The 27,669-nt window shown below is 34.8% G+C and overlaps 1 protein-coding gene across 1 annotated transcript; it reads right to left on the bottom strand.

The window, feature by feature from the left end:
• Positions 1-262: 262 nt before the first annotated feature.
• On the bottom strand, positions 263-16,497 carry LOC18432601 (uncharacterized). The gene is made up of 2 exons (XM_011624482.3): positions 15,872-16,497; positions 263-636 (listed from the first exon to the last, which is right to left on the bottom strand). The coding sequence occupies exons 1-2, from the start codon at positions 16,334-16,336 to the stop codon at positions 592-594; spliced, it is 510 nt and encodes a 169-aa protein (XP_011622784.1). The 5' UTR covers positions 16,337-16,497; the 3' UTR covers positions 263-591.
• Positions 16,498-27,669: the final 11,172 nt, after the last annotated feature.

Genomic DNA, 27,669 nt, shown 5'->3' on the forward strand with positions numbered 1-27,669 from the left:
TAGCATTTGGGCTCCCTCCAGTTTTCTAGCTCCTCCCCGACTGCCAGATGTCAACCAAAGACTTTGGGGGGTATCGACCACCCAAAGTCTATAAGAAGAACAAATTAATGGACATTGAGATGAGGAAAGGCATTTTCCAACCATCCAATGTTGGCATTGGATGGTTGAAGAAGTGCTAGCAAATTGTAGAAAACCCAAATACTTGAATAGGATACAAACCAATAAAGCATACATATAAGGGAAATATATGAAGATCAAGAACGCTCACTAATAAGTGTTGATTTAGATATAGATGCATGAAGGATTGTCAAACATCAATGACACGCTCCGGCACTAATAATAGACACTTACAATTGTTTGCACACAACCATATCTCAACGATACAAACTGGAGGCAATTTGCTGTAAATAAGTCAAGGGATGGGTTATACAAGAAATACAGACTAAAAGTGGGCTTCACAATGGTGAACATGAGTATAAACTACTGAGATAACTTGTGATTATAAAAACCATAGCGGAGCATGCGATCCAATTACTGTTTAAGAGGCCTCAAATACAGTTTGATCTGCCATTAGAGAGCCTGAAATGGACCTCAATCAGTGAGCAGCATCGTTATTTCTCGCGTAGGATGTGGCAGCTGCAAAAGGAACAAGAATCAGTCAAACGAATTAGATCAGTCAAATGGATATCAATAGCAGAAAGTATGCAAGACGCAGCATGACAATCTGTAGCCTTGTGGAATAAGACCTAAGACTATAGTAAGCGATATGAAAATCAGAGACTACTAGCTGCATTTTGCAAAATTGGAATAAACATCTATACAATAACAAGCTTGCAAAACCCAGTCTACAAGGACTGATTTTGATTTTGTCACTTAATGGGCTAATGCATGTTTCATTGTTTCAGAAGATTTATTGTTTGAATTTCATTAAGTAAATACCAGATAAGAATAAAAAGTATTCCCAATAACAGAAACGCAATTAAAGAGAATACTAAGTATGATATTTCTATGGGAAAACACCCTTCCCAGAAACTGGAAACAGGCTTCCATGATGTCCTGGTTGCCTCTAGTCCAGACCTATTCAAGTTCAGAATGTCTTAACCCATTGTAAATGTCATGGTAACCATAAGTATATATTTCCTTGCAAACAATCATATTGCCATCACTAATATCTACATATGATTGGATCAACAAGAAGTAAAGGAAAAAAAACATTGATGATTAAATGTAGGATTTGAAAGAATCAACTCTGTTCATGGCATTCAAGGTCAGATTAAACATCAAAAGCAAAAACATCCAGTAAATTTTGAATACTAAACTGACATCCAACAAATCTGACCGAAAGAAGACATAGCCTCTCAAAATTGATTCTGTGGTTTAAGAACCCAAAGGCATAAGATCAGGTTTTGCATGGTTATAGGACAATGTGAATATACAAAGATCTCATCGTCTGTACACAAAACATCCAACAAGGAGCCCCTTAACTTTTTCTTGAAGTTTGCAATGCACAAAATAAAAAATAAAATAAAATCTATGTAACTCATTTAGAAGTTTTTGACACTACGGAAACGTTCCAATCTGCAAATGGCAGTCACTGAATTCTTTTCAAAGCTTGAAATGCTTCAAAGAAGATCCATACATAACACATTTCAAATGAAGCAGTTTTAAAAACCATTCAAGAGAATTCAATCGACTCTGTGTCTCCTCAATTGATTAGCACATTTTCACTCAGTTATTTGCCGTACTCTTCTGAGAAAATATTATAATTTTGGTTTTGTTTGAATTGAACAGGAAGAATATGTCAAATACTTATAAGCGATTGAATATCGCATTATATGCTAATTCGAGGGTGGATCTCGAACACCAAGATAACAGGAAATGTATACGAGCTGTAATGTGGAAATGAGCATCTCCTAAAGTTACATGGAAATCAGCAATGGCTAGATTCAACATCAGTAAATCCATGCATGACAGTTTGGAATCAGGATAGAGAAATGGAGAGGTGTATCCAGTCCATTTGGACATAGGAAACTCCCTGCACTTTACTGTGTTAACGATTCCCATAGGTCTTCAAGTCCATTGAAAGAACATAATACCCATGTTTTAGCAAAACTGCTACATCCTCAGAAAACTTATTTGGTGGATCAATACTTTGAACAATGTGGAAGATGTCAATGGACCATCTAGTCCTATTAAGGCAATAAATCTCCTTCTGAGAGAGAATACACCAATTACACAGCCCAAAATGTCAAGCATCACCCTGGGGCTAGCTGGGTAAAACCAGTTTAAACAAATGGTTCGTCAACAAATGAGAAGGCTGCTTTTGATAACTGGAGCCTCCTCACTCTGCAGGGTTCTAAGAGAAAAACAAAATTGTGCTGAAATTCACACAGTGTTTAGTTGCATTAAATTATGGACCGAAGCTGATTCTGGACTAATTAAAAATTGGCCACTTGGAAAGTATGCCACTAAATGGAGACTCATTGGAATGGTTCAAATCATTCTAAGAAATGCAGCTAGTGTTTCAAATTTCCCCGAGTCCAATTGGGATTCCAGTAAGTCAAATGGAATGGTAGTTTGCCAGTTCTGGAGGGGTCCAGCATATCAATCAAACCACCCAAGTCCTAAAAGTGACTCAAGAGGTTTTAAGCCGGATTTCGGTGAGTCCTCAAGTTGGGAACAAGTCCAACAGGAAATAAAAGCGGGGTGGGAAATCCAACAACACCCCCACCCCCCCCCTCCCCCCTCCCTCCTCCTCCTCCTCCTCCACCTCTTTCTTGTCCATGCAAAGCTCCAAAGACTCCAAACATTTGCACCTAGGCCTTATTTTGTGCCCTCTATCAGATTCATACCTTTGATTTTAAACCAAAAAAAATCCCCAAAATATCATAAATCTGAGATTTCGAATATCAAATTAAATTGGGAGCATTTGATAATCTACTACAGAGATTGGAGGCCTCAATTCACACCAATCATATATTTGGCAGGATCGACATTAAAACTTTGGGTAAGGGAAAATGGCTTTCATTTTTTTCATTTTAAATGCATATAAACAAATTTACTTCGGACTAATTTCACTAGATCTTTTGTACTTTCTTTGATCTTGTCTTTTTGTTGCATTCTCTCAAACAAATCACTAAGAATTTTTTTTAAAACCATTTCATGACTATAGATTTTTATTTATTTTTTGTTATATTTATACATGTGGGAATCTGCCAATGAGATGTTTTTGTATATTTTTTTATGCCTCTAGCATGCGTAAGAGTGTTTCAAAAGCAGTATTTCCTCCAAAAAATTTCAGTCAATCAGCACCTTTCATGTATTGATGTATAAAAAATGCAAAAGTTTAAGTAGGTGTCATCTTATACTATAGAATTTTGGTGCACCTCAAAAACCTACCGAAAGAGGTTGTTCCCTATGATAGAAAACTTTTCAATTGATCATCTTGACCTTGAGATGTATAGATGTGAAAAAAAAGGATTTCAAGTCCTAAAAATAGCGCATCTTGTAACACATTATTTAGATTATACATTTACAAGATTTTCAAGTGGTCATAGATCTCCTCGATCTACACCATTTTTTGAGCTTCAAGTCACATAACTAGGGGTGGAAATAGATCCCCAGGCCATCATAGAGGTTCCTGGAACCAAGAATTGCATCTTCTGGCAGGTGTGTGCCTTACTCTGATTATTTAAGGTTGATACCTTATATAAATCATACCCATAAAAAAAACTTTCTTCACGTATATATCTCGCATCACTTGTTGGTTTTTCAAATCAGATATGCTTTTCTGTGGGTTTTGATGCCTTTAGCATACTCAGCGTATTTCTGTAGTTACTCTCAAAAAATTCAATAAATCAATAGTTTTTCATATTTTGATGTATAAATTTTTATATGTACAAATGTGGGGATCGGTCAGTTTTCTTCTTTCAAAAAAAAAAACAAAAGAAAAAAATAATGATACCGGTAAGATGTTTTTAGTAGGTTTTTTTTGGCCTCTAGCATGCTTAGAATGCTTCCAAAGTAACATTTCCTCTCCAAAAACTAAGTAAATAAACATTTCATACATGGACGAACACATAAACATTTTTAGATATGTAATTATCTGGAAATTACTCAGTGGTTTAAAACCTGACAGTAGGTGAGTTCTGGTATGCCCATTACATAAGTTTCAGGGCTTGGGTTTTTATAGAACGTGTGCACTGTTGAAAGACTTTGTTAAGTAGGACGTAGTAGGTTAACTATAAGCAGGACATGGTATTTCAGGCTTGTCTTCATAAAGTCGTCATGGATAATATATCCATAGCTTATCATAAGATCTAGATAAAGATTTAATAACTCAGAAGAAGTAAATTTTGAATCACAAGAAATGTTAAATAATTGGAATTACCAGAATAAACCTGACAAAACTACAAAATAGGTACCGTTGATTTTTTGATTAAAAGTACCATTAAAACTAAAGAAAGATTATTTCATCAATAAATAATCAAACATTAATCCCTATTTTTGACAGATATACTAAAGGAAAAAGACGAACCCCAAATAGTTGCGATATAGCTCAGATGATAATGATGTATTAAAGGAAAAAAGAAACTATAACTATCTACATATAAGGGTATTTAAGATAGCTATAGTCCCTTTAGTTAAGTAAGGACTACGAGCATCTGTTCTAGCTTGTTTTCAGGATAAATTTTCACAATTCTTTGATAGGTATAAAAGAATTTGGCCTTCATGATGGTCCACTATATTTTAACTGCTATGTAAAATTAATGATAGCTTTAGATTATCATCCTTTATTAAAAGGATTAACTCTAACCATAGAAACTTAGGTATTAGAAGGATAAAAAAAATCTTGCAATTATATATAACACATATTATAAGATTTTAAATACATTAAATCCTAAAAATAAGTCAATTGGTACAAAAGGTTATACAAAATTATTTGAATCTAATATACACAATAATTTGATAATCCTCAAGACAAATAAAATGGAGAGATGTAAAATAACAAAAGAAATAAAAATTAAAACCTAGAACACTACATGGCAAAGAGCAACCTTTACAAAGATCCAATATAGAAACCATTGTAGAATCCCCTAAAGGTGAAGTAGATATATCTTTCAGAAACAACCTACTTGAAGAAAAAGACTTTAACTGAAGAAAATCTATATTAGATAATAACTCAAGAAAACCTATATTAGATGCCAAAAACCATAAAATAATAGGCACTAGTTATTCAGTATATAGCTCGTCTCGAATTTCAGATGAAAATTCTGTAAACGTTATTACAAAATTCTAGTTAGACAAGAACGTATTACGAATAGAATTTTATTTAAAAATAAATAAAGAAAAAAAGAAAGAAAGCTTTTAAAAAACATTCGAAGGCTCAAAGAGATCAAATTCAAGAAGAATATTATGAATTTCAGACGAAGTTACAATGTCATGTATGCTTTTAATTGGTATGGAAACTATTATATGGAACAATTATATATAAATACCATCCAAAACCCCATTAGAATATGGCCAATTAGTGAGCACCAAGTAATTGAATCTATACGCCTGCCAAATGGAAGTGGAATAATAACTCAAGAAAATAATGCATTAGCTATACTTTTCAGAGACAATACCAAAAACGAAGGTATTCCAGATATAGCAGAAAAACAAAATTATACTAATATAGAGATAGCAGAAAAACAAAATTATACTAATATATAATTGCAATCAATAGGATCTCAAACATACAGATTAGAAATGCTATTAAACATTTTTAGAGAAGAATCTATTGAACTGATAATTTCACAAAAAAGAGAAAATAAATCTTTCAACAAAAAAAATCCTATTATAAAACCCCTTAGAAGTTTCAGATGAAAGCCCTTACCAGCTATATCTCAAATAACTAAAGAAAGTAACTTGATAAAAGCTTCTTTAAAAATTTCAGAAGATTATGACTCTAAAACAGAACAATTTTCGCAACTATCACTAAAAAATAATAAAAATCAACAAATTAATGTTCTAGTGGAGGATCATCCTGCCTCAAAATCTGAATGTGAATATCCTTTAGAAGAAGAATATTTTGACAAAGAGTCAGAAGAGGAAAAAAAGTTAAGCCTTCTCAGAAAAAGAAACTTAATAACTTAAACCTAGGAGATATTATGACCAAAGCATTTTGGGGGAGACTCAATCTTAGAATGAAATATAGATGGCCTATTAGAATATCAAATCCTTAATATATCTGGAAACATGACAACATTTTCAAATGCCTGTATAATTAAAAATAACACAAATCACAAGATAGCTTGAATTATAGCCTAAGGGTTCAACTTAAAGGTTGGTGGGATCACTATTTCACAAAAGAAGAAAGGCAAGCCATACTAACTCATGTTCGCCAAGGAACAAATGGACAGCCAATCAAGGATAAGAAAGGCAAGCTATTCAAGATGTTGAACCAACTTTAATGATAATAATCCTCTACCACTTTATAGGTAGAACTGAAGACATAGAAGAGAAAACTAGAGAATTAATAATAAATATGAAGTGCCCAACTCTGTCTCATTTTACATGGTATAAAGATATTTGTTCTTACAATATATAAATATTTTGCCCAACTATTTATTCTAAATGCTGGTAATATTGATCTATGGAAAGAAAAATTTCTCTCTGGATTGCCTCATTCAGTTGCTGAAAAGATTAGACCTTATAGACTAGGACGAGAATGATTATTAGCTTATTGTTCTCTTATTGATGCCAAATTAATTAAAAGGATCAATGAGTAGGATTAAATTTATGTAAGGATATTAAACTAGCAGTTGAAGAAAAAAAAAGATTATTAATAAACAAGATCTAGGAGATTTTTGTTACCAATTGGATTAACTCAAATAACTGCTAAAGATAAAAAAAAAAAGAATTAAAATAAAAACTTGTGATAAAAACCTTATAGAAAAACCAGCTATACTAAAAAAAACGAAAATCCAAGAAAAGTAAAAAAAGACTCCAATTAGCTGTAATGTAAAAAAAAGGGACATTATGCAAATATATGCTTCCTAAAAAATAAAAAACAAGCCAACAATGTTCAAATAGAAACATCTAGTGAAGAATCAACAATATCAAATAATGAATAATCATCCAAAACAGACTATGAAGAAGAACCAAATAAAGCATGTTCCCGTATAAATGTACTAAATTCTAAACAAGACACAATAACAAAAATCTTTGATAGTCAAATTGATTCAAATAGTAAAACTAAGATACTAAAATAAGAGTTTGAAAAAATAACCAACCTAAAGACTCCTATCAAAAGAAAAACACCCAATTCTATGATTTTTAAAGAAATATTTAAATGACTAAATATAAGAAACCAAAAAAAAAAAGAGATGACTATTGGAGATCTAAAGAGAGAAACCAATGAAACTAAGGAAGAAAAAAAAAATTGAAACAATGAATTAAAATTTTGGAAAACAGCTCTCTATTTCAAAAGAAAAATAAAATAGAACTTTTCTTAATAAAGTTAAATATAGAATTCAAAGACGGCACTCTCTTATAACACTAAAAATTTAAAATTTTATTCCAACACCTATAGCCCTGACCAGTGTTTCAAAACTGGTTCTGGGAAGATATTACTACCGCCCCGGTCCTCCCTAAAACACGCCCTTTCGTGTTTTTTTTTTTAAAGCTTATTTAGTGTTTTCATCTGGTCTCCCCTAACTCCCGCCACACAACCTTATTTTAAAATTTTTATTATTTTTATTTTTAAAATTTTTCTGAGTGGGTCAATAATCCAAGAAATGGAGAGATTGAAGAAGATGTCGCACATAGAATTAGAGCTAGGTGAACGAAATGGAGATGTGCAACCGGAGTTTCATGCGATCATCGCATACCAATGAAGCTAAAGGGGAAGTTCTACACGACAATTGTGAGGCCAGCTTTGCTTTACGGGATGAAATATTGAGCGCTCGAGAGACATCATACCCATAAGATGAGTGTAGCAGAGAGGAGAATGTTGAGATAGATGAGTGGCAAGACAAAAAAGAATAGAATCCGGAATGAATGTATCCGAGGGAACTTAGGAGTGGCTCCAATAGGGAATAAGATGAAGGAAAATAGATTTAGGTTGGCTAGCCATGTGCAACGCAAATCCAATACAACATCAGTTTGCGGGTGTGATTTGGTTCAAGTGGAAGGCTCTAAAAGGACAAGAAAAAGGCCCAAAAAAACATTGATGAAAGTGATGAGAAAAGATATGGGGACTCATGGTCTTACTGAGCGTATGGTCCTTGAAAGAGAAAAAAAGTAGAACAAGATTCATGCAGCCGACCCAAATGGTTGGGATAAGACTCTGATGATGATAATTTTTTTGGATTGCCGATTCGGGACTGATCCTAATCGACGATCTGTCAATCCAACAAGGATATGGGGTAGATAGATCTAGGTTTTGAAATGTTGGCCATGATAGATTTGTGGATTTTGATTGTATAAAATAAGAATTAATACCTCCTAAATGTTTGAAAAAAAGTAATCAAAGATTATTTACAGCAAATCTATAAAATAGGTTGTGTACAAACAGATTTTGTTCTTGCTAAAGACCTTCAACGAGTGATAATATTAGAAATTCCCTTTTTGTCCTTGATTCAGTCTTTTACAATAGATAATAAAGGAATTCATGGGAAAATAGGACAAAACGAGGTCACGTTTTTTTTTTGTGATAAATCATAACTAACTCGCATAGTAAGACATAATTTTTAATGAATTAAAGTTATCTGTAAAAATTCACAAGACAAAGAAAGACTAGACAATAATGATGATCTACATTAAAAAACTAGATCCTTCAAAGATTTATTAATTAAAGAAGCCTGTGTAGATACTCCTAATGCCTTTTAGCATAGAGAAAAACATGAAGTAAAATTACCCTATACAACAGGACTTCATCATCCTCATAGCCTTTTCCCAATTAATTGGGGTTGGTTACACGACTCCTGATCCGCCATTCTGCTCTATTAAAGGTCATACCCTCGATGAGGCCATAAGTCCCCATATCTTTCCAAACTACTTCAACCACGCCCTTTTGGGTCCACCCCTTGCCCTTTTAAGTCATCCCACTTGATCTAACTCACACCTCCTAACAGGTGTTGTACTTGATCGGCGCCACACATGGCCAGCCCACCTAAGTCTACTCTCTCTCATTTTATCGCCTATACAGAAGGATTTACTAAGATAAAACTCTAACAAAAGTTAAATCTATATAAATTAATCATAGAGTCTGAGAAATTTGTGAAAAAGAAATCAAATAATTATCACAAAAGAACTCAATCAGAAAAGCAATTGACACATTTTGGTAGAAAACAAAGCAAAATTAGCAAGGAGTACAAGATTAGTAGTCAATTACAAATCCTCAAATAAGGTAAGATTGATACAACAGACAAGAACTACAAACCCTAAAATAAGGTATTAAAATGTATACAACAGACAAGATCTTATTTCTAGAATACAACAAGCCAAAGTGTTTTCTAAATTTGACATGAAATCAATTGTTTGGCAAATACAAATTAAAGAATCTGATCATTATAAAACTGATTTTACCACACCTTTTGTACATTGAGAATGGAATGTTATGCCTTTTCAATTAAAAAATGCTCTATCAGAATTCTAAAATATAATGAATGATATATTTTCAACATTCCAAGATTCTTTTATCATTTATATTGATGATGTTTTAGTCTTGTATAAAATTATCAAACATTGGAAACATCACTATTTATGTTATAATGAGATTAAAACTCATGGTCCAGTAGTGCCTGCTAAGGAAAATAAGAATATTTCAAGTAAATACTATATTTTTAGAAAATATGATCTATCTAAGAACAAACCTACCACTTGATAAAGCAATCACTTCTACTGAAAATTTCTCGGTAAAATAATAAACAAAAAACTGCCACAAAGATTTTAAGATGCTTGAATCATGCGTCATATTATAATCATTTGGCACAAAATAGAAAACTTTTAAACCCTCAAGAGTGGTCAAATCAGATGACTCTATCAGTTCACAAGATAAAACAAAGAGTAAAATGCCTTCCATGACTATCTATTCTTGATCCTTAAGCCTTTAAAATAATTGAAATTGATGCCTCTGTTGAAGGTTATGTCGGAATATTAAAACACAAATCGGAAAGATTTACTTCAGGAATATGAAATCCAGCACAACAGAAATATTACAACATCACAAAAGAAATTTTATCTATAGTAAGGTACATATTTAAATTTCAAAGTGACATGCTAAATTAAAATTTTTCTCATTAGGATAGATTGTAAGTTTGCAAAGGAAGTATGGGGGGAAAACACAGAACGCCCTCTTTGTAATTATAATCCCAAATAAACCCTCAATCCATGGAAAGCTCACGGATCCCCCACAAGTTAAAAGAAAAAGACATTAATCCCCTCTCCACCTTTTTCATTGTCCGAATTACAAAATTTATCCTTTTTATATTTCTAATGACCTAATCATCCAAACCTTGGAAAAGCTGCTCCCTCTCTATCTAACCCATGAACCCCTCGTTCTCTCTCTATCTCTCTCTGTGTCTAAACCTCCTTAGGATCCCAATCTCTCCCTCTGATCTCATGAACCTCACAAGTAGGTTAAAAGAGGCATCCCGTTTTTCATTTATATGATCGGGTTATAAGAAACTAGAAATAGGGTAAATGTTATAATTTGGACAATAAAAAAGGTAAGGAGGGATTTAAAGGCCATTTTTTTATATGTTCGGGTTATAAGAAAAAAGAAAAAACATAAATATTGTAATTTGGACAATAAAAAAAGGTAAGGAGGGGTTTAAACATCCATTTTTTGTAACTTAAAGGGGGCACGTGGACTTTCCATGAATGTCAGGGTATATTTGATATAATAATAATAGAGAGAGATATTATAATAAGATCTTAAAAATCTAGCATCTAAACAAATCTTTGCTAGATTGCAAGCAATATTATCTATATTTGAGTTTGATAGAATTTGTCAAAATAAAGAACTGGATATTACACAAATTGATAAACCCTCAAGTCCATGGACAGCCCATAGACCCGCCCTCAAGTTCAAAGAAAAAGATGTTTAACCCTCTCTCCACCTTTTACATTGTCCAAATTATGATATTTATCGTTTTATTTTTCTAATGATCCTATCATCCAAACTCTAGAAAAACTCCACCATCTCTCCCTCACCCATGACCCTCTCGCTCTCTCTCAACCTTCTGATATAGGACAAAGTTATTTTAATTCTTAATTTTTGTCTAATTTCAAAATACATTTTTTACTTTTAGTTTTCGGGCCTATTTCTTGGGTTTTTAAGTTTTTTTGACATTCTAGAAATTTTTTATATTTTTTATTTACTATTCACTGGTTAGTGTTCATAGGTACTGTTCAAGGGTATCATTCACGTGTTACTGTTTGCAAGGATATTTCTAGAATTTAAGTATTATTTAGCAGCATTTTAGAGTCTTAAATGTTTGCTTGGATCTCAAGTTAATTTTAGGCTTTTGTAGGCATGTAAAAGGTTAGATACCAAATTTTGGGATGCTTATGTTATTGGAATGATTTTTATTTTAGGAAAGAAGAAAGCTATCATTTCTTGGCTTGATTTACAGTCATGCCTTTTTTCTATAATTGCTGATTTTTATTTGTTTGAGGTTCAGGAAAAAGGAGAATTCAATTTCCCACCTTTTTTTCGTACATCACCTTCCTTGGACCCAACTCTCTCTCTCTCTCTCTCTCTCATCTCGTGAACCTCACAAGCAGGTTAAAAAAGGCATCCCAAAATTTATTTATATGATAGAGTTATTAAAAAAATAAAAATGGGTCAATGATGTAATTTGGACAATAAAAAAGGTAAGGAAGGATTAAACATCCTTTTCTTTTAACTTAAAGGGGGAATGTGGACTTTCCATGGGTGACCGACGGTTTATTTAGGATAACAAATATAGAGAGGGAGGTATACATCTTTTCCCTAAGAAATAGTAGAAAAAGTAAACAAATCTTTGCTAGATGGAATATTATTTGTATTTTAATTTGATAGAATTTGTAATTGGAAATCAAAATTCTTTGACAAATTTACTAACCAGGGAGCATTTGCAAGGCATAAATGGAAAATACAGCCCAATACAGCATGTCATTTCAAAAAACTCGATCAGAACAAGCCCCAAGAATAACTCATAAAAGGAGGCACTCTTATCAGCTTTCACTCAAGAAAATGAAGACTTAAGTAATAGTCTCACGGATGAAAACCTAGCAACGAATATTTGGGTAAAACCACCCCAAAATTATATTGAAAATTACCAATTTAGAGGATAATCAAATGAATATGAATTTTCAAAAATGATCATGAACAAGTTTATATCCCTAGAAGAATAGGGTGAAAAACTACTCTTCTGCAAAGGTTTAATGAAGAACCACCCCAAAATTATAGATCTTATCTAACTATTATGATTATAAAGATGCATGGAATCATATTTATTTATGCAAAATAAATAAAATGTTTAGCCACACATGGTCCCTTATATTTTCGGACTCATATAACCAGGTTGTTCGAAATTGGCTTCTACAGTGGTGGTACACGATTGGAGCAATAACAACTACTATTTCCTCCTAAACTCCAGGATTATGTTCATACAAAACTGACTCCTAATCAAGATGAAGTACTTTACTATATGGTTAAAAAACATATACCTTGGATTCTAAAATGGAATTATCAAATTAATTTTAAGAAAATCCTCCCCTATAAGATAGATAGAGACAACGAACAAAAATTTGGCCACCTTGCCGCCAAGGCAGCCATTTTCTCAAACTACCACAGCGTGGACTAGGCGGTATGCTCTAGGCGGGTGCATCTAGGCACCCGCTAGGCGCCCAAGGTGCTCACCTATGCGGCATAAAAGACGGGTACCTAGGCGCCGCCTTGACCAATCGAGACCGAGGGCAGAAAATGTCCCTAGGCCATTGGGTAAATTTGTTGTTTCCCCCCCTTAAAAGGTGGGAAAGGGCTTTGGGGTTCATTCTTGCCCCCAAAAAGCGTTTTTAATGATGTTTAGAAACCTTGAAAAAAATAAGATTTGAAGGTTTGTAAAGAGATCAAAATTTTTTTCAACCTTCTTGTAGGCTCCCGAAATTAAAGGATACCCACCCCCAATCTTTTTTAGGCTTATAGTGGTTGTAAAAGAGATTTGGAAACCAAAACTTTCCGGTTTGAGCAGATGTTGATTCCATTTCAAGAAGGTTGATATATTTTAATATTTTTGAAATGTATTCGAAGGAGGGAGCTTGACATGGACCCAAGTGCAAGAGGTGGCTGGTTTAGCATCGGGCCCTATGAGAGCTACTAGATCCCAAATGCAGAGAAAGGAAACAGATCTGGCCCAGGAAAAGGGAAAGGGGAAGGGGAAGAAGAAGGTGCAGACGAAGAGGAGGAGGAGGATGCAGACGAAGAGGAGACAACATAATAAGGTTTTTATGTGGAGGACGATGACTTTGTTGATGATGGCTTGGCATCATCATCAGATTCAGGGGCACTGGATGTCAAATGTCGACCTCATGTTGCTAGTGATGATGAAACTCAACCTCATAATTGAGTTCACCATATTTGTGGGGTGAAGAAGACTACTTTTTGTAGTTTATGGCTTTTGATTGTCTGATTGGATTTTTTTTTTTTTTTATGACTTATGAGTATCTGTCGTGACTTGTGACTTGAGAGATTTAATGGACATCTCGAGTTCCTTTCATCGTTTAATGTTGCTTTTGAGTTTTGACTATTCCATTTACAGTCTAAAATCATGTATGTTTATGTTTGATTTGTACTTCTGAACAATATATTATATATAAAACTTACTTGTTACATAAAAAAATGTCAATTCTATAAACAATAAAAAGGGGGAGGTGTGGGGGGTCCAACAATCCACAAGGATCTGCCCCTCCCCACTATGCAGGCTGCCTTTGTGTTTGGGCACCCACATCCGCCTTCTTGAACATTGGACTGATAGAATTAAGCTGTCCGATAAGGCCGATGAAAATAATTATATAGATGATGAAGATCTATTCCCAATTGTGCCAACATGAAATCAACTTAGTAAAATTTGAATGGAGGAAGAGATTACTGTGATGATTAACAAGTGAACGAGAATAACAAGGTTAAACCCGCTATGTGTGAAGTGACACCCATGTATGAAAAGGACCAAAGCCGAACATGCTTAAAGCAGCTATGTGCAAAAGGTGCTCAAAAGCAGATCATGATGCACCACCCATATAGGAAAGATCCCTAAAGCAGATCACTATGCACCGCCTATGTATGAAATATCTGCTTTAGGGATTTTGTCCACCTTAAACACTGCCCAAGCAACATTTAAGCAAACTTCTGGTGATCTTTCATCAATCCAAACAAATTAGACAAAACAAAGATCTTTCATCAATCCAAACAAATTAGACAAAACAAACATAAATCCTTGTGTATGACAAAATTACCAAAGACAATTAATTCCAATTTCAACAAGGAAAAAGTTCATGAATTCCAATTCCAATACCAAAGATAACTAGTACAGAGCTTTAAGACCATCAGTATCAAACAAGAGCTCCAGGAAAAGGTTCAACAATGTTGTCACCTTCTTTGACTCCCACTTCTAGCTTTGAATGGAGAACCAACAAAGATAGCATTAGGGTCCTGGAAGTGGGAGTCAAAGAAATTCACAACTAATTTATGAATTTGCTAAAATGCAGCTCCTCTATAAGCAGATGACATATTAACTGATCAACCGCGCGACTAATATGCAGTCTTACATGCTAAGAAGAAACCCAAACATCTATGGAGGCAATATGGTTCACAAAACTGCAGATAACTTTTTCAACTTAGGGAGATTTCAGTGGAAATTCTCAATTATGCATGAAATACCGATCGCACTTCATCCATTGAATTGCAGGTTGTTATTTTAGTATAAATCATTGCGCTTCAGTTGTTGAAATGCGTAACTTTCACAACAATTTCCTGTTCATTCTCTATCTTGTAGAATTAGTGGATCTTTGGTTTTGTTTGATCACAACTTCTTTATTTGAGGTCAAAGAAATGGTAGTTAACCATCCAAGGCAGTGAGAAAGGGTTTCACCTTAGAAATATATTTTATAAGTTATCATTTTTGCAAGTTTATTTAAACACAAATATATCCACTAAAGGAACCGATAAAAGAAAAAAAGAAAAGAAAAGAAGCAATAGGCATCTGACTGACATATCAGAGCAGCATATCACGTCAAAACCACCCAGTTTAGTCATAACATGTCAAACTAGCAGAAAACACAAGCTCAAGGCCACGAACGTGCACTGTTTAGTTATTCATTTACTTATTTATTTATATGGTTGATTGGTAGGATACTACCATTGATATGGATGCCTACCGCCAAAACTAGCCAAAGTGATAAAAAATTAAATCAGTCTTTGCCAAAATACAATCAGTCCAGTACAATGTATACAATCTTGCAGCAAGTTACAGGTAGAACTTAATTCCTAATTCAAACATAAATATATTGGATGTATTTAATGGGGCAATTTCAAGACAATCACCAAATTCATCATGCAGGTGAGGTAAACACGCTAGTTAGCCATTCGTGAAAGTCAAAAACATCTCAGAAGCACAATCTTCGATACTAAAAGATAAAATATGGCGAGAGAAAATAATATAATGGCAATCTAAAAACTTCACAATCACCTAATGAAGCAGAATTCACAGGACATAAAATCACCGAACTTATCATGAAAGTGAAGGAAACTTCACGAAATGCAACTTCTTAAAAGATTCAGAAGCACAAAGATAGCGATCAAGAGAATGAGAGAGAGAGAGAGAGAGAGTAGAAGCAAGACCTGTACAATCATCGACTTCCGACAACCTTTGGCCCGGCAAGACTGAACTTTCTGAAACTGCGTGATATCGAGCTTCTTCGTGATCAAGCCAACCTCGAAGTAGATGTAATCAGAAGGGGGCAGATCGACCTTGATCCCATCAACGTCGAACCAGAAGAAGAGACTCTTGACTTCGATGCCGTCCAAGTTAGAGATGCTCCCATATCCGAGAGTGCCCGTGATTTTCTTGTCGTAATAGACGAGATAATCGAATTGAAGGTAGCAGGGCTTCTCCAATTCGACAACAAAAGATCCATCATTAGAGAGCGAAAAACCCTTGACGCTGCTAGGAAGAAGCCCTATGGGCAAGCCGAATTGCGAGAGAATGTCATATACAGTGGTACCATTAGAATCGGCTCCTGAAAGAGCCGAGGTTGAAGCCACGCACAAGGAAAAAAGCAGAACAAGTTTCAAGAGTGCAGTCATTTGTGGACAAGAAGAAGATCGCTTCCTCTGAAACTGCTGGAAAAATTGTTTGAAGGGAACGACAACCTCACCGAGAGAGTTGTGAAGGAAAAATAATAATAAAAAAATGAAAATAGTTACCGCAGAAGGCTTCTGAGTTGATCTTGGATAACGGCAGATCTAATTGGGGGACACAAACCAGGACTCTTAAGTAGTCAGGCGTGGCAATTGGGTTCTACACGTGGATCAGACGGGTCGACCGGACTGGATCCGGGTCCTAGTCTGGGCCCAGATAATACACAAGACAGGCTGGGTCTAGGTCCAGGTTGACTTTGATCCAACTAAGTTTGAGTCTGGGTCCAGGTCCTATTGTGTTGGACTGGTCTAGCTTGAGGCCAACTAACTCGACCTGAATCTATTGGTATAAACTACAAAAAAAAATAAAAAATAAAACAAATAAAAAAATAAAAAAAAAAGAAAGGGAAAAAGTTTATATATAGTTGTAACATTAAAATATAGAATTAAAGATACACATGATGACTGGACTGGCTTGACTTTGACTTGACTAGCTTTGAGTCTGGGTCCATGTCCTACTGTGTTGGTCTGGTCCAGCTTGAGGCCAACTGACCCGACTTGAATATACTGGTATAAACTACTTACAACAAAGAAAAAGGTTTATATAAGGTCGCAAGAATTAAAGAGAAACATGATAGGCTGGGTCTAGGTCTAGCTTGACTTTGAGTCTAGTAGGTTTGAGTCTGGGTCCAAGTCGTACTTTATTGGGATGGTCGAGCTTGAGGCCAACTTACCCGACCTGAATATACTCGCATAAACTATATTTGAAAAAAAAAAAAAAGTTTACCTAAGGTTGCAACCTTAAAATGTACTATTAAACATGGAGCTCAAAAATCCATAGGAAAAGGTTGTTTTAATATTAAAAACCCTCTAATTGATCATCTTGACATCGAGATATATGAATATAAAAAAAAGAAAAAAAAAAGATTTTGAACCCCTGAAATAATGCATCTTGCAACACATTATCAAGATCGTCCATTTTCAAGATTTTCCTTTGTTTATAGATCTACTTGATTTTAACTATTTTTAGAGTTTTAAAATTTGTAATTAGATATGAAAAAAGATTTTCAAAAAATCCTAGTAATTTTTTACATCAAAACTACATGTTATGATAAAATCTACAAAAAATACTAACTATATTGTAGAAACATATAAAATGATTTTTTATATAATTTTAATACATTTTTTATTTATAGACTCGGATTCAGACCGAACCAGACTTGACCAATTAACATCTAGGATTTTTTGCAATGCCACAAATTCTTATTACGAACATTTTGACATAAAGGATTGTCTTTACTATTAAACGAGTTTTAAAATCGTTTAAACTACCAAATTCTGATTTTTAATGATTTGAATTTACATTCATGGCTAATATTATGTTTTATTGATTTTGAAATTGTCGTGTCTTAAATTACATTTAGCTTTTAAGAAATTTTCAGATTTTGCAAAAGATGCACGTGTTGAGCAACCACTCTCTTTCATTGTTTTTTGTTACAATTCTTGAATTTTTTAAGCATCATGTTATATTTCTCATGATTATATTCTTCGAGCGTGTATACTATGCTCTCACGAGACATATTATGCTTCTACTCCTTTGCTCAAAACACCTATTTAGGAGAACATTTTTAGTCTAAAATTTTGGGAACCTCATAAGAAAAGAACAAATTTGAAATTTGAGTTTGTCACACTTAGTTACCCTTCAAAAATTTGATGGTCTCTATTCAATATTGAGACATTAGTTTATTCTAGTACATACAGCGTTTATTTCAACAAATTTTTTTTTTATTGATGATTACATCCTTAAAATTTGGGATCTAAAAAACGTATCATATATTTTGACTTAAGGAGACAATGGATAGTATACTATTGGAGCATTAAATCGTTTAGCATATTTTTTAAAAATAATATACTGACTCACATTTCTTGGGGTAAATATACTCATATGAACATTATATCATAATAACAGTGCTAATAATCTGGTTGTGTCCAAGCTTGACCATTTTTTAGTGACTCATAATTGGATGAAAGTTTTTCCTCTGGCAACAGTCAAAGCGTTGTCGAGACTTTAATCTGATCACATTCGGTTATTACTTAATACTAGCTTAAGTAATAATGAGAGAAAGCCTTTTAGATTAGAGTTGGCCTAGTTGGATGAAACGGGGGTTGCCGATTTGATCAAATCCACTTGGGAGAATTCTATTAGCTTTGGTCAATGGATTTCCAGCTTTATAACAAGCTTTTCAATGTTAAAAATAAACTGTAAAGTTGGAGATCTGAGAACGGCTACTCAATCAAAACTAAAATTGACAGTATTCTTGATGAGTTACAGAGATGGGATCAGGACATTCAACAAACAAGCCTTATCTTTGAGGCTGCTGTTGAGTTGAGAAACAATTTGTTGTCGTCTTTGGATGCCCTTAATAGAGCTGAGGAGATATGTTGACATGTATGGCTATGAGGCCTTACGTGTCTTAGCCTACATTTGTGGGAAATTCAATATATTCAACGGTCTTATGGTACAACGTCCATATGATCGTAACCCCTCATCCAACGGTCATATCCATATGAACGTAACCCTTCAGAAACGCGTTGGAGATCAGGGAATCATTTTGTTTCTCAGAGATCCGTTAGAGAAATACAACGTTAGTCCTTCTTTCCCTATAAAATAGGAAGCCAGAGAGATGATGTGTATAGCAAGAAAAATACGTACATCTCTCTAAAAGGCGAGGGGATAAAATTCGGGTTATGCGATCATCAGCCTCACAACACCACTTCTCTGATCTCGGGTTTGATCTTATCCACACTTCATTAAATTTTGCAAACATTAGTATCAGAGCCATCAGGTTCCATCTTCCATATTGCTTTATCTTATATTGCTCACGCTTATCTTCTACTGGATCCATATATATTCAAGTATATCTTTAATGGTGAGGTATACATGAAGTATATGTTTTATCTCATTCACATGTTTTCAAAACAATAAACCTCTATTGGTATTATTGCAGTGAATTTCAGTGAATACCACTGATGTCACTGAATATCACATATTGTTTAAAGGATTGTATGGTTACGTGCATTTTGATAAGCATGAATTATTTAAAGGATTAGCATGTATATCTTTGTCTAAGAGATTGCTTGGAATTACAAAGTGATATGGAAGGATAGATATTTTAGATTTCATGTGGTAGAATTTTGTGTCACAGAGATATAATCGCCTCTGTGAATAAAATTATCAGTGAAGCTGAAATTTTTTTTTTCACTAAATATCAGTAGCTACAAATTTTTTTGCTATTTTGTTGCCTTATATATTGATGATAATCCTATTATAATAATAATAATAATAATAATAATAATAAAGGGGAATATATGTAGGCTTGTACTCATGTGTGAGGAAAATTAGGGCATTGTTCAAAATTTCCGTATATGCATATTTTTCACAAGGTATGTGAAAATATGCATTAAATTTTCATTGTTTAAATGAATATATTCATATTCATATCGTCAATGCATAGTTATTGTTTAAATGAAAATATTCTTACTTGAATACCAATATTTCCGTATATGCATATTTCCGAATGAATATTTCCGTAAAGAATAAGGGCGTGGCTTGTGGATTGTGATAGTTGGAAGACTTAACCGTCGCATGACGTAGCTAATAGTTGTAACCGATAGCATGAACAACCACTTCCACAGGAGGACGCGTCGTTTTCTAGAGAGAGAGTGTGGTATGAAAGGGGTTAGTCTTTCTTCGCTCTGGTAAGAAAACGGAAGAAGACAACGGACTTGATTTCTTGAGAGAGAAGGGGAGATGGCATGAAAGACGTCCCTATCATATAAAATGGGACTGTTGGCCTTGGTTTTGTTGTTCGGCATGTCACATTTTGCACAGGTCTTGGTTTTGAGACTCGCCATGGTTTTGGTTTGTAATGATAAATGAGAGAGGGACTTGCCATGGTTTTGGTTTGTAATGATAGAGGAGAGATGCTGAAGTTCCAGGGTAGATCTGCAGGTCGAAAGGCTGTGATTATTCAAGCCTTTGATGAAGGGACCAGAAACAGAACCTATGGCCATTGCTTAGTTGCGGGTATCACCAAATACCCTAAAAAGGTTATTCCCCCCTCTAGAGTGAACTTTTAGTATATTTTTTGTTTCGGATAAGGCTAGCATTGTTTTTTATCTTGTACGTGTGTTCGTTATCTCCTTGTACACAATATCTAATATCATTGAGTATGATTGTGAAGCTTACACAGTAGTGCTTTATTTTATTTTTTTAAATCAAAATAGATGAGCATAATAGGAAATGGGCTCTCTTAATAATTGTTTTATTTGGGTGTTCTGTGGCTTGATTTTTTAAAATGTTTTCAGAACAACAATCTAACTTTCAATAAGAAAATAGAAGGTTGAGAATGGTGCATCAATCCACAGATTAAACTTTATGGATTTTTCTGGGCAATGACACTGTGGAAGGTCACTGAAGTCTTTAATCTTCTGATTGAACACATTTGAGAGGAATTTGGTTGGTTTGTTTGTTTATTTATCTTTTATTTTGATAAGTGGCATTTTGTGAATTCAAATTATGGGAGAAACAATTGCAGAGTTTCTAGTATCTTCAATTGATGATGGATTGTAATTTTTTTTTTTTTGTTATTTGATGATAAACAACACAAGGTTTTTACCATTCAAATAAATGAAGACAATAGAGTTTGATAAGTGCCATGGCTAATATCTTAAGAAATCCTTGGAGGGGAGTTGGAGAGGAGGTTAGTTATGACAAAATACCTTAGGAATGTCTTTGAGAATGGGAGCAGGTATAGGAATCTCTGGTTGGTGTAGGTTAATGGTTTTCCATGTGGATTTGGCTAGCGATCATCATGTGAGTGAATTTTAGGAGCAAGAATTTACACCCAAATGTAAGGTTCATGTGACTAAGGCGAAGAGTTATGAGTGGAGCTTGCATTCTTATTAAGTTCTCCTATGTGAATAGGGATGATTGGTGAAGAGTATAAGCGGAACTCCAACGCTTGCTCATGGGGAATCACAAATTTTGATTCAATCACAAACTTGGATTCCTTGTATTCCATCACCTTTTTTGGGCATCCTAGATTTGAATGCCTGTTTGTTGACCTAGTGGATCCAAGGATGACTTGACTTTACGCTTGGAATGGTGTTAACTTGTTTGTTGAAGTTTTACAGAGTGTTCAATAGAGACTTAATTTTTTAAAGTGTTCTTGGCCCTATATCGAGTGCCATGAAAATGTGTCTTTTGCAACAGATGATAAAAATATCTCAAGGCAACTGTTTGAATTAGTATTATAACTACTATTATTTTATACTTAGTGGCTATTCAATAGAGGCATACATCAAGCTGCATTAAGAGTGTTATATATGTATAGAGAGGCATATGCCTTATCTGGCTCCGATAGAAATTAGAGAAGCAACAAGCAAATATCATTCCCCTTTTAAGGAGTGATTTTTTCATCGTGGCTCGATCGAAGGCCTTACATTGGCGCCTCTAGTGACATTATTAAAAGCAATGTTGTCCCTACTTCTAATGTCGAGAATCCCATCAGGGATTTTTTTTAGTCTTTCAAAGGGGGCAGTTCTCAAAAGATCTGAGAGGCACTACTAAGGGCTAGGATTTACTTGAATTGAGACTGCATACCATCATACAGCTGATGTGTTTGAGCCTGTGTGGATTGCTGACCAAAACCAATGTTAAATAGTTCAAAGAAGAAGTCTCATACTCTGCCCTAGTGAATGGCTTATGCCCTACTTGTAATCCTTGCAATAAAGGTAAATGTTTGGGAAGTATCCCAATGGTGAAGGTGATCCATGACAGCCTAATACAAGATTACTGGCCAATAAAAGGTGCAAACTCTCGGCAAAGGGATACCTCAAACTGCGCACATCAAATGTCGCTTTCCTGTCAAAAGCTGCAGCATGCTTTAGAAGGTTTTGATAAAGAAAACTCCATGTTCCTTTTTGTGAGCGGTCATATAGTCGTTGATATGCATGTGGGTCACCCAACGGTCATATAGCCGTTGATGAATGGACGCCATTAAGTGAGTTAAGGGGCTTCATGTAACTTGTAGTTGTTGGTAGTGCACTTTGCTTGCATCGGCGCAAGAGGCACCCCTCGCCCGAACACGTGTGTGGGTTGGGCTCGTGGTTGGTTCTCTTTTTGTGAGCGATCATATAGCTGTTGATGCATGTGGGTCACCCAATGGTCATATAGCCGTGGATGAAATGGAAGCAAAATGAGGTTGTAACAACATGTAACTTGTAGCTGTTGGTAGTGCACTTTGCACTTCGCTTGCATTGGTGAAGAGGCTCCCCTCGCCCTAGCACGTGTGCAGGTCGGGCTCGTGGTTCGTTCTCTTTTTGTGAGCGGTCATATAGTCGTTGACGCATGTGGTCACCCAATGGTCATATAGTCATTGATGCATGTGGGTCACCCAACTGTTTTATACTCGTTGATGAAATGGAGCTAAAATGAGGTTGTAACAACAACCATCAAATGAGTTAAGGGATTGCACATGTGCGGGACAGGCTCGTGGTTCGTTCTCTTTTTGTGAGCGGCCATATAGCTGTTGATGCATGTGGGTCACCCAACGATCACATAGTCATTGATGAAATGGAAGCAAAATGAGGTTATAACAGCAGTCATCAGGTGAGTTAAGGGACTGAATATAACTTGTAATTGTTGGTTGTTGGTAGTGCACTTTGCACTTTACTTGCATCGGCACAAGAGGAGCCCCTCGCCTGAGCACGTGTGTGGGTCGGGCTCGTGGTTCGTTCTCTTTTTGTGAGCGGTCATATAGCCATTGATGCATGTGGGTCATCCAACGGTCATATAGTCGTTGATGCAATGGTGGCAAAATGAGGTTGTAACAGCAGCCATCAAGTGAATTAAGGGGCTGCATGTAACTTGTAGATGTTGGTAGTGCGTGTAACCACCGCTACAGTAAATATGTGGTCACTTTGTGGTTCTATATAAAAGGGTCCTTCAACCATGCAAAATGGCACTCTTCACAGCTCTTGCATCTCTTTCAATAAACCATTCTCTGCAATTCCAGCAAACAAACCAACGGGCTACACACTCTCTCTACTCAATTTTATCTCTTTCTCTCTCTAGACTATAAAGACTCTGGTGTCTATTGTGTGGGTTTCAAGCTCGGGTGAATAGAGCTTAGGAACATTGTAAAAGATGTCTCTGTTTTCTTATATCCCGATGACGGACTACCCTTCTTTTGCATGTCAAATACTATATCGAAGGGGGCAAATATCGTCTTGAGATAGCGAACCTGCGTGCCTGAAAACAAGAATAGTTTCAGATGTTATTGTTGAAATCGTACCATTTTCTGCCCCCACTTTTTTATTTGAAACAATCGATTCGCCTCTATTCCCCATTTTTAGTGAAACACCCTCAACCGAGATAGAAATCTCAAAGGAAGTCTACTCAATCAACATTCGAATTTTTTGGGGAATAACAATACCTTGGAGCCTCCCAATTTTAACTCTAGCAAAACGAAAATCCGAGCCGATGATAGAATTCCAATCCACATCACAATAATCTCCGCCAAGTCTAGCAATTTTTTGGATTACAGTTAAATTCCACCCATGAAGAGGTGGATTAAAGTTAAATTCTCACCATATGAGAATCATGCACTAAGGGCTTCCATAAATCCAAAGATAACAATTTACCTCTAACTCTAAAAAATCTGCGAGTTAAAGCTTTTGCAACATCCTCTTTAGATCGCAACAAAAGGCCACTTTATTTGCTCCTAGTATCTTCACCCCCGAAACATATGTCAAATCCCATCCCCTTTTAGCCCAATCGTCAAGACTCAAGACCAAAGATATCACAAGAGGGGGTACAACACAAAGCTTCGATTTCGTCAAAGAACCGGTCGATCTAAAGCTAAAAAGTTCTCATCCCCAGCAGCAACCTTTACCTCCAACATTACCCAATTTCAACCAACCCTACACCCCTCTGTCTACCATCAGTGCTACAAGGCTATATTAATCTTCAAGAATGTCAAAATGCATTAAACCTAGATATAGTAAAGACCACAAGCTAGCAAAATCAATTCCATGTATTCCACCACTAAGTTGAGCGATTCTAAGAAACCATCAAGCTTCTCGAATTTCATTTAATGCGTTAACATGAAACAATCCTCAATTATATAAGTGCACCAAGCAAAATCATATCCAACAGAACAACTATAAATAGAAAACCCTAAATTCAAGGAAGCATTGAAAACCATTTAACCTTCCATAACACATTGCCATAAATATCAACTTCTAACAACACAATTACTCAACTGCCCAGAAAAATTCAAGTGTAAAAAAATAAAACACAAAAAATAAACAAAGAATCTCCTAGTTTAGAACAATGAGTATCAAGTTTGATTTCAAAATTTTTTGGAAAAGCTAAACCAAATGAGTCTATGTAATGCAAATCCATCTGTCCGTTCACATGAAATCCCCATAATTGTTTTTGGGAAAATTACAAAACCTTCTCAAAATAAGACTTTTTAGACAACCTCCCTCCAACAAATTGTTTTTTAGCAATTTTTATCCCAAATTTAACTTTCCTAGCAAATACGCCTAAGTCAAAAAGTCATATATTTTTTGACGAAGACATTGACGTGGACTCGCTTTCTACCAAAGTGCTTGACCTCTATGCAACAACTAATGAACCCCCTAACAATCCAAAGCCAAAGTGCCAAATCACCCCTATTTTATGTCAAACTGCCCCTATTTTGTGCGGGACAGTGTGCTTTCCAGAAGGCCAAAGTATCGGACCACCCCTATTTTGTGCTGGATCCACACTTTACAGAAGCCCAAAGTGTCAGACCACCCCTATTTTGTGCTGGACCGCCCCCATTTTTTGTCGAACTACATGCTTTCCAAAAGCCCAAAGTGTTGGACCGCCCCTATTTTTTGTTGGACCCACACTTTCCAGAAGCTTAAAGTGCCAGACCACCGTTATTTTGTGTTGGATCCACGCTTTCCAATAGCCCAAAGTGCCGGACCGCCCCTTATTTTGCGCCAACCCGCATGCTTTCCACATTAATGTCTGGCTGTATATGTACGGGAAATTTCGTCAAGAAAATACGACATTTTGACTTGAGTGTATTTGCTAGAAGTTAAATTTGAAGTAAAAGTTGTTAAAAAAAACTTGGTTGGGGGAATTTGTCTAGAAGTAGAGGTTACACATATTTGTTCGTACTTTTAAACAAGTGAAAATTTATTCTATGTGAAAATTATTTACCATAAAATGATCCATTTCATATGAAAATAACTCGCCACCTCATAATGTGGGGAACAAATCACGTAGCGTTATTTTTTCCGTTGGATACGAATTAAGCTATCTCAAAATTTAAGTTTAAGAGAGATATACTATCTCAATTTTTTTAAGAAAGGGAAACTCTCTCAAATTTTAAGTTTTAAAAAGAAACTATCTCAAAATTTTAAGAAATAAAATTATATCAAACTTCACGTTTTAGAAAAATTATCTCAATTTTTAGAGAGAAAAATTATCTTAAATTTCTTAGAGAGAAACTATCTCAAATTTAAGTGTTAAAGAGAGAAACAATATCAAAAATTTTATATTGAGAATTTTAAATTTTTGAGAGAGATTATATCAAAAATTTTAGAGAGAGAAACTATTTAAAATTTTTAGAGCGACTATCTCAAAGTTTTTGTTGAGAAAAGCCATCTCAAATTTCAAATTCTTTTAAAAAATTTAGAGAGAAAAACTATTTCAAATTTTAAGTTTTTGAGATAGAAAATATCTCAATTTTTTTCAAAAGATGTACTATATCAAATTTCAAATTTTACAGAGAAACCATCTAAAAAATTATAAAATTATAGAGTGAAACGATCCTAAAATTTTTAAAGATATCCCAAATTTTTAGAGAGAGAAGCTATCTCAAATTTCAGATTTTAGAGAGAATGTCTCAAAATTTTTAGAAAGAAACCATCTCAAATCTTAAGTTTTAGAGGGAAACTATCTCAAAAATTTTAAAGAGAAACTATGTCAAACTTCAAAATTTTCAAAAATAAACCATCTCAAAATTTTCAAGGCGACTCTATTTTAAATTTTTCAAATAAATTATCTCAAATTTTAAGTTTTTAAAAGAAAAACTGTTTTAAAGAGAAAAACTATCTCCAAATTTTAGACAGAGAATCTATATAAATATCAAATTTCAAGTTTTCCAGTTCAAAATTTTAGAGAGAAACCATATCAAAATTTCAAGTTGTGTTCTCTCTTTGTACCTGTTTCCAAGTGTGTGTTTAGCCATCATGGGAAAAAGCCTGCTTAAGTAAACCTTTCTCTGTAAATTGGATGCACAATGAAAAACTTTTTTCTGAAAACATTTTCCTATTAAATTATTTCACACGAACCAAACGACCCCTACATGTAAACTGGGACAATGAGACCACCCCTTGCTCCTTAGTCCTTTTGCATTTCATTTGTAATTTACACCCCTTGCTCCTCAGTCCTTTTGCATTTCATTTGTAATTTACACCCCTTGCTCCTCAGTCCTTTTGCATTTCATTTGTAATTTACACCCCTTGCTCCTCAGTCCTTTTGCATTTCATTTGTAATTTACACCCCTTGCTCCTCAGTCCTTTGGCATTTCATTTGTAATTTACACCCCTTGCTCCTCAGTCCTTTTGCATTTCATTTGTAATTTACACCCCTTGCTTCTCAGTCCTTTTGCATTTCATTTGTAATTTACAAGCCTTTTTTAGGTAACTTGAGCCTTTATGTTTTTCACCTAGGAAAACTTCCTGCAATGAAGAAATAAATTATGAATCGCAAGGTTATTAGGAAATGGCTATTGGAACAACTGATCACAAGCTTTTTAGGTAATGTATTTTCGGGTGATGGCTATTTCGAACAACTGTAGACACCTAGCTGCACTATAGGGGAAGTTTCAAGCTTGGCCTCGAAGCTCAAGCGCAGTACCACAACTAAAGTAGGCCGAACATGTTTCTCAGTTTTTATTTATATTTCTAAAAAATAACCAAACACTCCCTTAAATCATCAGAAGCTCTTCTCATTCATGGCCAAACCAGAGCAGGATTTGAAGCCAATCTCAACAAAGATTGCAGCAAACTCCAAAATCATATACCATGAAATTAAACACCATGGACATTATGTTACTTTTCAATACTGCCAAAGGACCACTTTAACAGTCAAAAGACTTCAACAGAGCAGCCAAACTTTTTACTGTCAAAAGACTTTGACAGTGCAGATAAAA

The sequence above is a fragment of the Amborella trichopoda genome, chromosome 3, assembly GCF_054954075.1.
Source record: "Amborella trichopoda isolate Santa Cruz 75 chromosome 3, AtrichopodaSantaCruz75HAP2 v2.0, whole genome shotgun sequence".
Lineage (NCBI taxonomy): Eukaryota > Viridiplantae > Streptophyta > Magnoliopsida > Amborellales > Amborellaceae > Amborella > Amborella trichopoda.